The 17,461-nt window shown below is 56.7% G+C and overlaps 1 protein-coding gene across 3 annotated transcripts in view; it reads right to left on the bottom strand.

Annotated features, from left to right (window-relative positions):
• Nucleotides 1-17,461, bottom strand: part of Kcnq1 (potassium voltage-gated channel subfamily Q member 1) — a 339,994-nt gene that overhangs the window by 274,671 nt on the left and 47,862 nt on the right. For all 3 annotated transcript variants that reach the window (XM_004627089.2, XM_023710529.1, XM_023710528.1), the window contains exon 2: nucleotides 5,179-5,269. In XM_004627089.2, coding sequence (XP_004627146.1) covers nucleotides 5,179-5,269 — 91 coding nt within the window. The remainder of the gene's footprint in view (nucleotides 1-5,178; nucleotides 5,270-17,461) is intronic.

Raw genomic sequence — 17,461 nt, 5'->3', positions numbered from 1 at the left:
TCCAAGGGAAGGGAGGCAGCTTGGCCCTTCAATAAATGTCTAGAACTCCATCAACACCCTAAGGCCAGGGCCCAGCCAAAAGGCCACCTCTCAATGGCTCTGAGTCAAAGACTTCACCTGGGCCAGTAGCAGTCCTCGGCCCTATGTTCCCCTCTGCTTCCTATGGGCCCCGTCTCTACACAGAACTAGATGCAGTGATCGAGGGACCTTCCCACAGGCTCCAGAGAGGGATCCTGCATCCTGTTGAGCAAGCTGAGCCCTGGGGCTGGGCACAGAGCTGGAGCCCTGTGTCTGTCTGTCCAGCCACTGGGGCTCTATGCAGATGGAATGTGGTGTGACCTGCATGTCACACGGCCGTGCAGGGAGGGTCCTAACAATGCAGGCCAGAAACCTATAGCCTGTCCTCCACACTCAGTTTGTACACTGAGCCCAATATACAGTAGGTGCTTAATAAGTATCTGCTGGCAGAACAATGTCCCGACAACAGAGGACATCTCCCAAGGGGGCCTGGAACCCGGAAGAAAGCAAGTGACAGCACTGGGCAGACCACTGGGCAGGAAGGTATCCCACAGCAAACTGGGAGGGACAGAGCTGTGCCAGCTGTAGGAGCTCTGGGAGCAGGGGTGTGGGCCACGCAGGGAACCAGACCTTGGGTTTGTTAATGGAAAACCTGAGCCGTCCGCTGGTCCCTGACCTTGGGCACAGTGACTCAGCCTTTGGGAGCCTTGTTCCTTCCCTGCAAACAAGTCTTCAAGAGGACAATCAGAGCACACACACGGGGGCTCGTGGTCAGTGGCTGCAGTGGCCCACATGGAACAGATACTCTCCCAGCAGACACAGGATTCAGGAGCAAACAAGACCCAGGCGACGCCCTACCAGACACAGGCCAAGGCCAGTGCATTAGAACACGACACTAAATGTAGCATCAACTCAGCACACACACCAGTGTTACGGCAAATACAGCACAACGCCCACAGTACCAAACCAGACACGACACAAACAGCAACACAGTACCAAGCATGACACCATGTTGGGAATTGTACATATGCCAGTAAGGGGCATGGGTGGCATTAAAGGGCATGAACAGCAGACACTGGAAAAAAAGCAGGCATCTGCAGGGAGCATGTGGAGGGAGGGAAAGGACTGGGACCTGGTGGGGCTGAGGACAGAGCCTGACCTTATTCTGTGAAGAGGGAGAGCCACCCCAGCCATCACAAGGCCCAGAGGGTCCTGACAGGATTGCACTTTGCTGCTAGGAAACTGAGGCCCGCAGAGGGGGGACACAGCAAGCTCAGGCAGTGCAGGATCCAGCTGGTGGAGGGAGGGTGGGTCACTGTGGCGGCCGGGCCAAGGGAGCTCTGCAGCAAGGGGAGGAAGCCGTAAGCAATGACCTCATCCCCCAGGCCTCCGCCCCAGCACACGGTTCCCAACCACAGGCATTGCAGGACAATTCCCTGGCATGCGCACCCCTAGAAGGCTCAGTGCACGTGTGTGTTGTACTTTTCAGGGTTCCTTGCTTGTGCAGGATTTGATAAAAAAATAAAAATTAAAAAAAAAATTAAAAACTGTGATTACCAAGACAAAAACCAGCCCCTCACCTGAGCCAGGGCAGAGAGAAAACTGGAAGAGTTTGTGCTGCTAAGTCTGGGACTGAAACAGAGCTTCCCAAAGGAGAACCTGATCACGCAGGTACACTGAAAATTCATGTATGGCAGGCGCACATGAGTCAACACGTGCACACAGCGACGTCCTGAGCAGGACACTGCGTGCACATGCCTGTGTACCACACCTATGCAAACACACGTACATACTCTTGATTTCAAAACCAGGTTAGGAGTCCCTTCCTGAGAAGTCAAAGCTGAATCTCAGAGCCGTGCAGACCTCAAATGCGCTTGTTCCAAGTCCAGGGCCAAACCTGGCCGAGATGAGATTTTTGCTAAAATGGCTTTTTCAGGCCCACCAAAAATTCCTGCTTCAGCAGAATGCTTAATCCCTCCGAAGCCGCCCTGGGGCTTCCTTAACCCCGGCTGAGATAACAGCTTCCTGGCACCAGAAGCCGGGTGCAGCCCAAGAAGAAAAAACACTGGGTCCCAGGAACACGTCCTCGAGCGGCTGTTTTTCCCCCATCTGCACATCACGCTCTCCGAGCCGCGGCGCTCACACTGGGCCCCTGTGGGGCGCCGGCCGCTGTGGTTGGGGCTCTCGGGCTCCCTAGGAGTTGCACGTGACAAGAGCGTCTCCTGGTGGCCCTATGGCCAGCCGATGCTGCCTCTCTTCCTCCTCCAGCCTGTTGGCCCCAAACCTCATTTCCGCTCTTCCCGGGATCCCCAGTACCACCTGTAATGTGATATGGAGTAAGTGGCTGGACAGTGAGCTCAAATCCACCTAGGAGGGGCAGCCCCCGCAAACGCAGTAACATATAGCAGGAAAGGCAGGTCTGAGGCCTTCTTTGATCCCCTCCACGTTGTAAATGGGAAAACCGAGGTCCAGGACCACACAGCAACTTGGGGTGTCCTAGTCATTGGGCTTGAAGGAGGAAGGTTCAAACCTAGAAACACCATTTGGGGCAGGCATGGTGAGCGTGGATATGGGGGGTCTGCCCCGAAGAAGTGTAAGGGAAATGAGAGAAGTGTGTGCCCCACCCACAAAGCCCCATGATACTCTACCAGCCGAGAAAACTGTTGCTGGGTGGGAGGGAGGGAGAGCACATGGAGCTGACCAGAAGATGCCGGAGAAATGGCCAGGTAGTGGCAGGCCCTGAGGCAGCCAGGAGAGAGGGGAGGCGAGAGGTAATAGCAGGGAGTCTGGATGGATTTGTGCCAGATGCCCGGCACTTTGGGAGCCACAGGAGAGAAGGTGGACAAGAGCGCCTCCTGGTGGCCATGTGGCCAGCCGACAGCCTCCTCCACCAGCCTGCTGGCCCCAAGCCTAGTACCACAAGGATCTTTGGGAAGGATCTGATTTTTGTTTCAGAAAATGTCTCCTTGGCTGTAGGGTGGGAAGAGTGCTTAGCAAGCAGACAGAAGGACAAAGGGGCTGAAGGTGGCCATGTCTTTACCATGTCTCACAGGGTAAGAAAGGCCACTTCTGCAGACACATTTGAGGGACCGAAGAGATAGCGTAGTAGAATAAGTGCTTGCCTGGCAAGCGAGAGAGAGCCTGAGTTCAATCCCCAGTCCTGCAAAAAGACTGGAGACACAAAGTTTGGGGACTGGGGAGGTTTCACTGAGGGCCAAGACTGCTCCTGTAGCACTCACAGGATCAGGAAGGGAAGCCTCTGGGGGACAGAGTCATCCTGAGACCAGCCACCAGGTGGCACAAGAACCCCAGAGATGCATGGCTGGGCGGGAGTGCACAGTGTGGGGGCAGGGGCTGTGGGAGGGAAAGAGGCCTGAGTTCCTTGGAGACAGATGGGGGACAGCCACTCCAGACCCAAGCTAGCACATGACCCACTAACACTGCCACACTCAGGAACACATGCAGACACAAGTAGTACCATGAAATGGTCACATGTACACATTCCCTTGCCTGTGGGCTGGGGTCCCCACAGATTCCATGCAGGAACCAGACAAGAAGGCCTGGCCTGGTCCTTTCAAGCAGAAGCATCCCCAGGCAGCAACCAGGGTACAACCTCCCCTCTCAGGGGACACAGCCAGCAACCTGGTCATTGTCTGAGTCGGATCGGTGAGCAAGGGGATGCGGTGACCTTGCAGAGGTGCTGTGACAGTATCAAGGCACAGAGGACCATCACGCCCTGGGCAGGAAAGAAAATGATGGCCCTGATGAGGAAGGGCCATGCTAAGACAACCCACAGGCCCCATTCCTGGTGTGCAACAAGATGTGTGGGTGTGCTCTTTCAGGACAGGAAATGTCACATGCTGGGGTCAAGGAAAAGAGGTAGAATGCTTGTGACATTCAGGAAAGATACATCAGCAAATCAAAACCATGCAGATCTGGGACTAGACAACTAGAGGCAAGTTCTCAGATGTGCTCAGCAGCTGGGACGCTCCTTGCAGAGGAGCCTGAGGCCACCCTGCCCTGAAGGCTGGGTGTTCACACTCAGCAAAGGGGCAGCGAGCACATGTGCTGAGAGAGATCCTTCCTGGCGCTCAGCGAGCCTGTGACCGGGCCAGCTCTGCAAGATGGGAAGTGGAAGACCAGATCGCTGGCCTTGTTCTGTTGGGAATCCCGAAGGCTGAGACAGAGAAGCACACAAAAGGGCACCAGCACAATGGTGCTGGCCTCAGCCCTCCCAGAACTGTCTGCCTGCCTGAATCACTCACAGGCAGCTCCCTCGCAGACCCTGTGTCCCCAAGACATGCTGGCCCCCTGCACCCCTTGACAGCCTCACAGCCACCTGTGCCAACTGCTGGTTTTCTACTGGCCTGTGAGCTCCATGAGGATGAGGCAGGAGTGCTCTTTGCTTTGTTACCAGTATAATGGCAAGAGTTAATTCACCCTTGTGGTCACTGGCCCAAGCGCTCGGCCTCCTTGCCAGGGTGAGGCCCATCCTTGCTATGGGGAGACCCCAGGATCCTTCCCAGGCCTTGTCTCAGGGGCTCGCAGTTGACTGGGAGAACACTCAAACCCTACTCTAAGCTGTAAAGGCAAAGGGTCAGAGCAATGGACAATTGGGCATTTTAGTCCTCAAATGGCCTGTGTATTCCTCGAGGGCTAGGGACACAGGACAGGAAGGCCTGTCCCAGCCTCACAGGGAGGGAAGTACATGGGGCTGTGCACTGAGCCAAGTACGCCCCCAGGCTGAGGGTCCCGCAGCACAATCCTGCATAATATGATACCAGGCTGGCTGCCTTCTGGGAGGAAAGAAGACCCTCCAGGCCACTGGGTAGATGACAGGACAAGGACACTTGTGGGGTCCCTGTGCCAGTGCTAATACAAGCAGGAGTCACTTGACCCCGGGTCACTACCAGCCAACCCCAACTCCACCATCCCCTTGTCCTCCCTTTGTCACCAGCCCTGAAGACCCTCCAGATTTCTCCCACTCCCTAGCTTCCCTGTCTGCCACAAGCAGGGCCTGAGTGGCCTGGCTGGTGTGGGACTAGGGAGGAGCCCACAGCTTGAGCTCAGCTCAGGGCAGGGCTGCTGAGAGGCTGGGGCATCCCTGCTCCAGCTCGGGGCAGCTGTGACACGGGGTTAGAACCCCAAATACCTACATACCATCCAGAAGAGGGTCCCGGTGGCCAGAGCAGCATACTGCTCAATGGTGGACAGCACACTGAAGATAAGGCAGGCCAGCACAATGAGGAAGCTGCAAGACAGCAGGGGAAGGTGGTCAGCATCGGGCTGCTGGTCTACCCCAAGTCCCACTTCAGGACACCTCCTACCCTGAGGCACTACCCAGGCACAAGCCCTTAAAGCTACCAAAAACCCATTGCTGGTGGGTGGACAACCAGATGTGGGAGTCCATGGCATGAAGGCTGTCCAGGCATCCTAAGGAGGGACCCCCAAAACACTACTGCACTACCAGGTCACAAAGACCACCTGCGCTGTGACTCCATCCTCACAGGCAAATCCACAGGAACGGAAGGCAGGTGCGGGATCACAGGGTGTGACAGCCCTGAGCTCCCTCGGTGGCACTGCACATTCTGACTTGGATGCGGTGGCCCCCCACTCTCGGATACCCTGGGAACCAACCTCAAGGTGTATACTCTTCTCAGGGGGCAGCTGTGACACGGGGTGTCACACACTTTGGTGTGTGATTATATCTCAATAAAGCTGCTTTAACAAACTGCTTCCAGACGAGGCCCTCCTGAACGCAGGAGTTCAGGCCCAGGCCGGGTGACAGGGATTTAGGGGCCCTGGAGCTCATCAGAAGGCAGAGAGAAGGGGCTGGTGCCCAGGCTGACCTCACAACACATGGGCGTACAGAAAACAGACAAACTACTCAGGTCTTAAGGCCCGTGAAGGTAAAGAGCGGGAACCTTCAGAGCCCCTTGTCCCCCTTCTGGACTCAGCGTCCGTGGGTGTGACCAGGCCCAAGTGACCCCACCCCTCCCCCTGCCTGGAGGACGGCACAGACCCTCCCCCCAGGGCTTGGCGCCCAGGCCCCTCCCTTGCTTGCGAGCCTTCAGCCCAGCGGCTTCCAGCTCCACCCCCAGCCGGCACCACTTCCTCACAGCAGCCAGGACTCTCCAGCCCCTGCTTGCTTCCCATAGGCTCAGCCCAGTAGGAGCGCGTCCCTCCCACCTGTCCCGTCTGTCCACCGCTCACGGCCCAGCCTTCTCCACAGAGGCCACACACAGGCTGCCACCACAGCCCACAGTTTCCTGGAGGCAGTGGGGCTTGGGGGATCGCCCATAAACTCCATGGGCGGAGCCATCCCCTCCAGGCCTCTGCAGCCCACCCAGAGACCCCGGGGGACTGACTGTGGCCAAGGTCTTACTCGTGGTCACACAGCGCCCTCTGCTGCTGAGATCCAAACACTACCAAGCACTTTCCCCAGCACGTCCCCGTCCCCCAGGGGCTGTCAGCTCCCTCCTCCGCGCAGCCACACCCCAGCCGGGACCGAGCCCTCCAGGACTCCATGCCACAGTGGCCATGACTAATCCTGCCGTGTGTCTGTCTGTTTAGATTTGCGGCAAGCACGGAAGTGGGATTAAGCATAGCGCGGCTCAGCCAAGAGGAAGCAGAAAACGTGCCGCCCAGGTGAGGGGCTGCCTGCTGCTCCCCAGGCCCTGAGCACAGGTGGGGCAGGAGCAGGACCTGCACAGAGAGATGCCAGCCACCCCGACACACCAAGAGCCCGGGCGGTTCCCTACCTCAGTTTCCCCACTTGCATAAATTAGAACCCATAGCTACCTCCTTGTGGGGCTGTAGAGGACAGTGTGGCTGGACGTCCCCAAGAGCTCAGCCCCGTGACTTTGCCTAGAAACCTCAGACACACCCTGAAGCTCATCATGCTGCCTTCACCATGAAGATGTAGCAGAAACCACAGGCACCCCTGGGCCCCCAGGACCATGTGGCCGCTCCCCGTCCGGCACCAAGAAGCCCCCAAGGGCAGCCACTGCTTGCCACCCCAGCCAGTGTGTTACAGTAATGTGGATCCCACGAGAGCCTGACAGGCTGAGAGTCACCATGTTGCAATCAAACAGCTGCCCTGGAGGAAACTGGGGCTCCCAGGGCTCCTGAGGTCACACAAAGGTTGAACCAAGAACTAAGTGAGGACAAAGATCTAGGGCTGATCATCCTTTGCTGCCAGGGTAATAATCCAGCACCTACTGCAGCTGTGAGGTGGCTCCAGCTGGGGACAGGAGAGCCATGGTCACAGCTTGTGAGGACCACGCTTTAAGAGGATCTCATCATGCCCTGGTGAGGACACAAAGTTTTAGAATGGGTCAAAGTCAGGAAGTGGCAGAGTTGTTGGCTGGAGGCCCCTGGCTGTGTCCTTGGGAAACGTGGGGGACTCAGGCAAGGGGCAAGGGCCTTGTGGAGGAGGGAAGGATCCAGCCAGGTGAGGGTGGAGTGTGGAAGGCCTGCCACTACCAGCCAGCCACTAGGCCACCCCAAGAAGGGAACTGGAAGGGGTGAAGAAGGTTCCCCACATAGGGAGGACCATTACGACACCTGAAGGCAGGTGCAGGTTGGCAGGACCTAGGGGCCTGCCAGGATGCCCCTGCCCAGCCTGTGGCTGGCAGACAAAACCTGAGCTAGGGAATGGGGCGCTAATCCATCCCAGGTGCTATTCCTCGGCCTCCACCACATCAAGGCTGAAAGGTTCTTCAAATATTTGAATACACTGTACTGGCTTGAGAAAGAATTATATAGCACAGTTTGTTTTTTTATCTATTCCAGATAAAATGTGTTTTATCTTATTTACCACTCTATCTGTTCCTGTCCTAGGTGGGGCCAGGAGCCTCAGAGAAGCCAAGCCATGGGCCCTGTCCTTGGGGCACTCACAGCCTAGCACCTGTACCGCAGTCCTCTTAGTTCTGCAGGCAGCCATGGCCCGTTCACCCCAGCTCTGCACCTAGAGCTCCAAGGGTAGAATGTTCCAAGGCACCCCCTTCACAAGACCCAGATGACTAGGACCCAGAGGAAGGAAGACGCTGCCATGAATTCTGGACAGAGAGCAGGTGGTGTAGAAGGCTAGGGAGGAAGTGCACAATCCCAGGAGGCCACCAGGCCAAGCTCCCCGGGGCCTAGTTCCCAGGAGGTGCGCTGCAGGGGGGTTATGGGCAATGACACCCAGGGACAATACCTTACTGTTTCACTAGAGCAAATTAACCTCAGTAGCTATGACCACAGAGCCAGCCCTGAGGGACGTCCAGAGTGTTATCGGACATCATTTCAATATCTCCACAGCCAGGTGCCCTGGGAACACAAAAGATTGCAAGTGGCCTGCTGGGGCTGAGGTCAAGACCTCAGCGGGGGCACACAGGAGGAAGGAGCAGCTCCAGGGGCTCAGACGGGCTGGGCCTACAACAGAGCATGGGCTTTGACCTAGAGACCTAACCTTTGCAATGCGGGGCTCCTCTCATTGGGTTGGCCAATGCAGCTGACCAGCCTTCTGAGTCCAGTGCGGTTGGTCCCAGGCAGGAACAAGTTTTGATGGTAACAGTCCCCCCAGCCCAACGAGCACAGAGTCGCTTCCTTGGAAAGTCAGGCAGCATTTACAAGAGATGCATACATCTCACACAAAGAGTACATGGACAACACTGAGACCCTTGGGACCCAGCTCAAGGTGGCTGCAACAAGAAGCTATCATAAGTTGAAGCTCCAGGGCATGAAAGAAACACGGGAACATGTGATGGGACTTTGGATCCACTGGATCTGCACACCTAACTTATGCCACGTATGAAATGATGTGGAGTCTTGAAAATCTTGGCTGGTCTGGGAAAAAAATCATTATGCAGAAAAGGGAAGGGCCTGAGGAGTCAGTCTTGAATGGGGACAGAGATTCAATTTGGGGAGATGAGAAAACTCTGGAGGTGGATGGTGGTGACAGCTGGACAACAGTGTGAAAGTATGCTGTGCCCCTGAACTGTGGGCATCAGCACAGGTGGGATAGCGTGTGCATTTTTTGCTGAGTAAGAGAATATATTTAAAAACAAGACTGAGCAAATGTCACTGACGATGGGACATGAGCTGGCTGAACGTATTTGTGTGCACTCGGACTAAGGCTGAGCCATTCATGTTCAAATGCACTGTTGCGTGCAGGTATTGCCAGGCTGGCAGACAACAGCTTGTTAAACAGCACCAAAGCTGAAGGCAGCAAGGCGCTTTCAATGTGTGTAACTTGAGCAAATTAAGGACTGAGGTTTCAACCCCCAGCCACAACTAGGAGCCTTTTTTTCTGCAAAGGTGAAGAAGATGCTATGGAAGATTCCAAATACCCCTAACAAAGCCTCCCTGGGAAGGCGGGCCTGGGGGCTGCAGCCAGTGCCGCCCTTGCTCGTGGTCTGCCACACCTCCTCCTTCCCTGGACCCCACCAGTTGCCTGGCTCCAGATTGGTGACCTCAGATGGGTGGATGTGACATCTCACCAGGATGCTGGATCCCAGAAGGAATAGTGGCCTCCAGGCCTGTCCCCTGGGAGGACATCAGCACATTAGAACAAACCAGGAGGTCCCAGCATGGTTGGAGACACAAAGGTCGCAGCTGCTCTCTTCATAACACTCTCTCATCCTACTCTGGCTGGAGCTCGGGTCTGCCCATCTACTGAAAGAACAAAGCACCCATGCTGAGGCCCTGAGCAGAGCCAGGCCCTAAGCCCAGGATCCTTCACCTAACCCTCACATGGAAGGGGTCACATCCCCAGCCAGGTGACATCATACAATGCCAGGTGACTCATAGCCAGTCCAGGAACCCAGGTCATCCAGGCATCATCAGAGTACCTGGAATTGGGGACCATGAGGCATAGCCACCCAGAGAGACACTGAGGATCCAACACAAGCATGGAGTACACCCAGCGCCATGTGGACAGTCAGCCTGTGCCCAACAATCCCCAGGCAGGAGGAGTGGCATGTCCCCCATGAGCTATCCCAGGGAGGGTTCTGGCCTTCAGGCAGGGGCTCCTGTGACCATGAGCTAGTTCTATGCCACTCCCTTTGCCTATATGGCCATGTGGCTGTCTCTTCTGCCCACAAGAATCTGCTGGGTGCCTTTGAGGGGGACAGTTGTCATTGGATTTGCAACTCGATACAGGACAACGGCCTTTGCTCAAGGTTCTCAACCACAGGGAACATTTTTCACACAAAGCCATGTCCACAGGGTCCAGGGATGGAAGTCTATCATCTTTGGGGGCACAGCTATAAGGACCAACTTGTAAATTACTTATGATGATCATTATTAGCAAATCTTCAAGTTTGAAATTCAGAATTCCATATCAGGCCAAAACCTACACTGGGGTCACAATTTCTACAACAATTCAGTTTCCTTTTCTTCCTCTTGAGCTTCTTCACTACATCTCATGAGTAAAGACCCAATTAAACTCTCATCCATGCACATTAAATTGGCTGGTGACAGATCTTTGAGGCCACCATTGAGCCTGCTCACATCAGGTAGAGGAGAGGCTGGGGATGATGACTGAGAGGACACGGAACCTGACCTGGCCATCTGCTGGAGTGGCAGCCCATGATGGGACAGGTCTTGGCTGGGTTCACACACACTCTGGTCCCCTACACCCTGGGAGACGCACCCTGACCTTGGACTACAGCCCCAACCCTCCTCAGTGCCTTTGGGCAGCTTCTGAGCTGCTACACAGCACCTCTCCCAGCCATGCAGCCTCCACAGGCCTCCCTTAGAGCAGCTGCGGAGGGCAGGGGTCTGGCTCAGCGCAGGGCCAGGCCTCACCTTGCATATGGACAGGCCTCAGACCTAGGTTCACACAGGCCACCCTCCCTCCACTCAGAGCTCTAATACTGACTCCTGCTCCTCGCTGGGGGCTTGTCTGGTGGCTCAGCCTCATTTCTTTAAAAGGTTCCCATAGGCAATGTGATCCTCAGCGAATGATAGGCAACTCCCTGGCCATAGGGGTTAGGTTTCTGCCTCCCTTGTCTGGGGTGCCCCTGAGCATGCTGACTCTGGTAAACACAGAACCATTAGGAGATTAAAACCACCACAGAGAGGCCAAAGCTGTCTTGGCCCTCCGAAAAGAGTCGTTCCTGTTCCTGAGATTTGGGAAAGAAAGAACCTCAGGCCTGGCTCTCACTGGAGAGCCCAGCACCGCCTACACCCTGGTCTCCAGTCTCCTGAGGGCAGAATCCTCCAGGCAGCTAGAGCCATCCTGGGAAACCTGATTCCCACCAGGCCCCTCCCTGGTTCAAAATTCTCCAAAGGAAGACAAAAGCCCATCCCCCTCCTGAGGTTCCCCACCCAGCTACGATCAACTCACTGACCCTTGGGCCCTTGCAGCCTCCCTGACTAGTATGGGCCAGCCCCCAGCACCCCACTGGTGTAGGAGTGAAATGCTAGAGTCTGCAAGCAGGCGCCTCAGCCCCCTCCAGCAGCAGCTTGTGCACCTGGGGGTGACCTTCTCCTGGACTCTTCCTTCCCTCTTGTCCTATCTGTTTCTACCGGCTCAGTCTGGCCCCACCAAATCTTGTGCATGGGCCCGGGACATGGCAGCTCTCCACACACCCCTCCACCTATATGTGCGCGAGCCTCCTGGGTGACCTCCAGCTGGCAGGTGAGCAGGGACGGCAGCTGAGTGGGTGGCACGTGCCAGGCATGGTTTCAAGAGGCACCGTCCAGCATAGAGCCAGCCCTCCTTGGTGGTGGAGTAGCTGTGCTCCAGCACTGGGACATCCATGCTGCACGGAGACCCTGCCACTTGGCTATCCCTGTTGCCTTCCTGGTCCCTCTGAAGCCTGGATAAGGGCCATCCAATGTTACCCTGCATCTAGGAGCATCAGGAAGGGATCAATGGTACCTCTTGGCTTTAGATGTTCCCTCCTTTCATCAGCTGGGCAAAGCCAGCCCAGCACAGGCTCAGGAGGTGCCAAGCCCGGGCCCTGTGGTGGGGTGAGGCAGCAGCTCCTCACAGGCCTGTCCTCCAAGCCTGGTTCTCACCTCTGACAGGTTTCCAAGCTGTGTTCATGTCTTACTCTGCCATTCTGTGTCCTCAAATCATTTCAGTGAGGCCCCTGGGGTGCAGGCTGGGGCTGTCACTGCTGTGCCACTTATGGGATGGCTTGGTCCTTCTCCTGGGGCAGCCTGGGGACAGGTGATGACTGTCATTTGCCATCTTTCATTCACCATGCCCTCTGAGCTGTCACCTCAAATTTTTTGGAGGACTAGGTGATAGGAGTTGGGAGGTTCTCTCAGGCCCAGCCAATGCTTCCCACTGGTCCTGGGCTTCCACAAAGGCACAGCAGGGGGCACACAGGTGTCAGGATGATAGCCCCCCCTCACCCAGAGATCCAGTGCTGAGGGCATGGGTCTGGCCAGAAAGGAAACTTCTGAGCCTCAGATGTTGCACAGCTACTCAGATGGGTGGGGGTGTAGTGCTGTCCTAATAAAACTTTATTGGCAAAAATAGGCATCTGGGTTACAGAGTATGGGCCCCAGCTCATGAGAACCCACTGGGCCAGTGGAAGGGAGACTGTGTACAGTCTCACAGGACCACTACACAACCAGCAGCAGTGCCTCCACAGCCCAGGGCTTCCCCATCTGGGAGCTCAGGCTTGGGGCTCAAGAATTGAGCCAGAAGCAGATATAGCCACTCACAGCCAGCGCTTCACAGTCCAGCCCCACACCCAAGGAGGGAGCACGAGAAGGAGCTGGGTAAGACCCCACTTCCATCAGTTCCAAACCTCAACCAATGCCTGAAGTTGAGCCATCCCTTGTTCACAGGACAGAAAGGGGAAGATAACAAAGGTCTATGACCTTTCCAGAGTCACACGGCACCCAGAAGTCAGTGAGAGCTGGGTTTAGGCCCACCCCAACTCTAGCACTGCCTGGAAGCCTCCAGGAAAAGTACAACCAGAGAAAGAAGCAGGACTGGTGATGTGTCCTGGCTGTCTGGCCCTCTAAGAGGAGACTGGGGAAAGGAACTTGGCCTGCTGGGGGCCTGGCTAGGAGGCAGGGGACTCTCCAGTCCCCAAGATCCAAAGCTGTCACTATAGCCAAAGTACACACATGGGTGACTGCAGGGCCCGGGAGAGGCCCAGGAGGCCATGTACAGCCTGGAAGCTCGTCCACCAGAGACCCTGCTCCCTGGGCACAGAGGAGGCTGCACAGAGGTCAGTCCAGGGCTGTGGCTGCTGGAGCCAGCTCTGCCATCCTGTGATGTCACAGAGCCTGCTTCCATGATAAGACACTCTCAGAGGGTAAATTTAGAAGGTGCCAGGGTGGGGTGGGGGACAAACTGAAGTGACCGTGCGACATGGGCTTTATCTGTTGAGGACATATATCGCTGTTGGGTGACAATTCTGTCCAGGATGGGGTGCCCCAGTGTTACCTATGTGCATACCCACCGCCCAGACACAGTCATGTCTTACCATGGCGCCTCAGCCTGGATGGCCCTGGCCCAGTATTCTTGCCTGGCTCAGGGCCTCTCCTGGATGAGGAAAAGGAACACCACCCAGAAAAAGGGTGGTCTTGTCAAGCAGGGACAATGCCCTGGAATGACCTGCTATGGAGCCTCAATGGTCAGCCCCACTTGAGAAAGTCCCTCTTCACATTTAGCCCAAGCTTTCCTGCTGCAGTTTGGACTCCACCAAGACAAAATGTCCTACTCTGCTCCAGGGGACACAAAGCTCCCTGTACACTGAGCTTGTGTGACCTCTGTGAGGTCACTGCCCCATTGGGAGCAGGAACACTGAGGGTGCTGGCTGCTGCTCTGCTCAGTGGAAGGCAGCCACAGGCCCCACCTCCCCCCAGCCCACCCTGTCCACAGACCCACAGATCCACACTATCAAAGTCCCCGGGGTGGCAGCAGCCCTGAGCGCTGGGCCCACAGGCTCAGTCAGACGGCACTCAGTCCCAAAGCCAGTGGAGGATGGCCATGAGCCACAGTGGTGCAGGGTACATAGCCGCTCCTGTTGTCACTCAATGATGGAGCCTCTATGACCTCCAGGAAGGTCGTCCCAGTGGGAAAGCTGTGATAGGGAGAGCGTGGCCTATGAGAGACGCTGGCCTGAGGTCTGCCGAGCACTCTGAGGGCAGAGGCAAGAGGAGGGCTCCTGGGCCCTCGCCCTCACTGCAAATCCATCTACAGCTGAAACAGCCCCCAGAAGGACCCTCATCTCCCAGGAGGTCCACAGCCACACTCAGACATCCTGGCTGTGCGTGCCAACTCCAGAGAGAGGCCCTTGTGCTCCAGAGGAGGGTAGATCATGTCACTCAGAGAAGAACCGCAGCAAGGGCCAGGCCCTCTGCTCCTGTGGCCTCTGACCTGGTTCATGAGCATGTGAGACAACTCCCGAGGCCCCGGAGCCACCAGCATGGCCTGCAAGGTGTGACCTGAGACATCATAGAGCCTAAGAGCAAGTGGCTTGAGAAGTAAGGGCCAGGTCCTGGGAGGGACCCTTGCACCCGAAACTGCGTGGTGCCATGCTATGGGTCAATGCCAGTCTCGGTGCTACCATGAGGGCATTTTCTAGGGTGAGGCACATTTAAGTCAGCGGACCCTGAGTAGAGCCGGTCACCCCTGGTGTGGGCCACGTGTAATCACCTTAAGCACAGAACTGAGGCTTCCCAGAGAAGCAGGAACTCTGCCTCAACCGCAGTGTGGAAGCCGCGCCAGTGCGCCCAGCTCCGTGAGATGAAGCCCAACCTCCCTCTGTAGAGAAACACACACACAATTGGCTCTATTTTCCCAGAGAATCTTAATAGAGTAAACATCCAGGTGTCCATATCTCAGGTGGAGAAACCGAGGCTCAAAAAGCTAAGATTTCTGCTCAAAGCCAGCTCACACTGGCCTGCCTGCTTCCCAACTGTTAGGATATCTGAAGGAGGCAGCCTTTCTCCATTATGGCCCCAGAGGGTCCTGCCCAGCAGAGGTAGCCCCGTACTCACTCTGTGGTCCTGGCCTCAGTGTCATTCTAGGGTAGAGGCACTTGGCATAGGTGTCGGAGAGATGTCTTATGGCACCTGCTTTCTGTAGATGAGGGGGAAACTGAGGTGCAGGTTGAGAAGAGCTGGCCCAGATTATACACAAAATTACCTTTTGGGGAGTGGCTTCAGGCCCCCGTGGAAAGGGCCTCCTCATACCTGCCACAAGCACCAAGGGGCAGTTGGTTCTCTCTTAGGTATGGCAATGGATCAGCCCACACTCTGGAGGGCTCTGAGGAGACCCTGCCCTGGGCTCTCCCCCTGGGGGCAGCCCATTCTTGATATCAGCTGCAGTGGGAGTCACCATGACACAGGAGCTCAGGGCCCGGGTGAGGGCAGCTGGAGTTGGGCACAAACATGGCCATGCAAGGCTGGAAGGAGAGGCCTATGGTCCCTGGAGCCACATAACACCCAGTGGCCCAGAGCCCACACAGCCAGCACAGGCTTGGGCCTTCTTGGGGACTCTCCCTCTTTCCAATGAGGCATCAGGTTTGGGGGCCCAGAATGACCTTGGTCACCTCTTCTGAGAGTTAAGGCTCTGAAGCCCTGCTATCGGCTTCCTGCGCAACTTGGGCTTAGAGCAGGAAAACAAGGACAACGAGGACCCCAGGATGGGGATGGTGCCTGGGCAGTGGCCTTGCCAGCCTGCACAGCTCTGGGCAGGTAGCAGCTCAATGGAGGTGTCAGGCTGGGCTCGACAGTCAGTGAGACCCTTGACCACAAGCCGCATGGCCTCAGGATGGAGCTGGACAGTGCCTCTGGCAGCCTTGCTCTGTGGCCTGGAGATGTCCTGAGAGAGAGGGAACAGGGCCAGAGAGAATGGCTGGAATGTACCCAGGCATGAGAAAACCATTCCTGGTTAAATCTCCAGTCAGACAGGGACATGGAGGAAAGACAGGGACGTGAGGGAGAAGCAGGGATATTGAGGGTGTTGGGGGAGGCAAGGGTATGGAGAGTGAGGCAGGTCGCGGGGAATGAGGCAGAGTAGGCTGTCTGCTTGTCAGAGAGCAGCAGAGATGGGGAGATAAGGATGCCAGGCTTGGGGGAGGCAGACACAGTTTCCCTCGCTTCCTGTTCCAGGGATACTACCTCCCTACTGCTGATTCTCCAAATGCAGTCCCAGTCCCTCTCCGGAGAGTCACTGATGCCCCTGAGGCCAACCAGGCCACGCCTACACCCTGGGGTCAACACCACCTACCTTCCATCCATCCAGGGCCAGGCCAGTCACCAAGGTAAGATCACCAACCTGATGCCACTGACCTGAGCCAGCCCTGTCGCTCCATGTTCCCCTGGCCACCCTCCTGACCCTTAGTCCCAGCCCAGCCTCCCTACCACCATGCCCAGCACACCATGGCTTCACTATGAGGTCCTGGCTGGCAAGGCTTCCCAGGGGACCAGCACTCGAGATATGGAAGGCTGTGGCTGGGAAACACCCGCTTTGTCCACTCTTGACTTCGGCTTGGTCCTAGGGCCACTCATGGGGACAGTGAGAAGTAGATACCTGAGGCCTGGGGCACAGGGAAGAGGAAAAAGAAGGTGGGCAAGAGACATGCCTGGGGTGCTCGCACTATACACCCTGTCCTTAAAGGACACCCACAGGTGCAAGCCCCTGGGAAGGCATCAGGGACGCTAAGGGAGCAGGGTGCTGGCCTCCACAGCCAGCCTCTGGCCCTGGACTCCCAGGGAGAGTAGAGCGCCTGCAGCCAGGAGGGCCTGAGCATGTGCAGGTGAAGGCAGCAGGTAGGCCAGAACAAGGGCCCCTGGCCTCAGGGCCCAGTGGGTTGGTCTGGTCCTGCTGAATGTGCACAGCCCTTGCCTCTGGGGGATGCCTTCCCCCCCCTTTCCCTGCTCACCCTGGGATGAGGCAAATCTGCACACTGAGCACAGCCTTGGAAGGCAAAGGGACTGCCCCTGCAGGAAGCTGCCCACTTCTTCCTTCAGCTGCCTGGAGACATTCTCTGCTTCCTCTGTGCCTCTTCCTCACACCCGTCCGTGCCCACTTGGACTGGGAAAGCGCCAGAGAAGCTGAAGCTCGCTCCTGCCTGTCAGTGCCTCGTACCCAAGCTCTCCCCCTACAGGGGCTTCCTCCTGAGCAGGGTCTGGTGACTCCTTCATGAAGCTCATGGCAGAGCTTCCAGACTGGACCCCAGTGTGGGCCACCCAGAGCCATGCCTGGCCTTTCCCAGAATGAGGAGCCACTTGCTCCAGGCCTGGTGGGGCGGAGTGCTGGTTGTATAAGGGATGGGTATAGGGGTTGGTCCTCCTCCCCGTGGCAGATGTGGAATTACTCAGTGCAGACACTATCAGTCTACTCCAGGCCCAGCAGCCTGATGCCACCAGATGATGGTCCAGCTCTGGCCGCACGGACAGGTCAGCCCTTTTCTCCTGGGGCCAGGGAACAGGATGGCACTCACCCAACACCTCTACACACTGCCAGTCAGGCCTC

Source organism: Octodon degus, unplaced genomic scaffold (genome assembly GCF_000260255.1).
Source record: "Octodon degus isolate 3935 unplaced genomic scaffold, OctDeg1.0 scaffold00018, whole genome shotgun sequence".
NCBI classification, from domain to species: domain Eukaryota; kingdom Metazoa; phylum Chordata; class Mammalia; order Rodentia; family Octodontidae; genus Octodon; species Octodon degus.
This window is presented reverse-complemented; position numbering and strand designations above follow the sequence as displayed.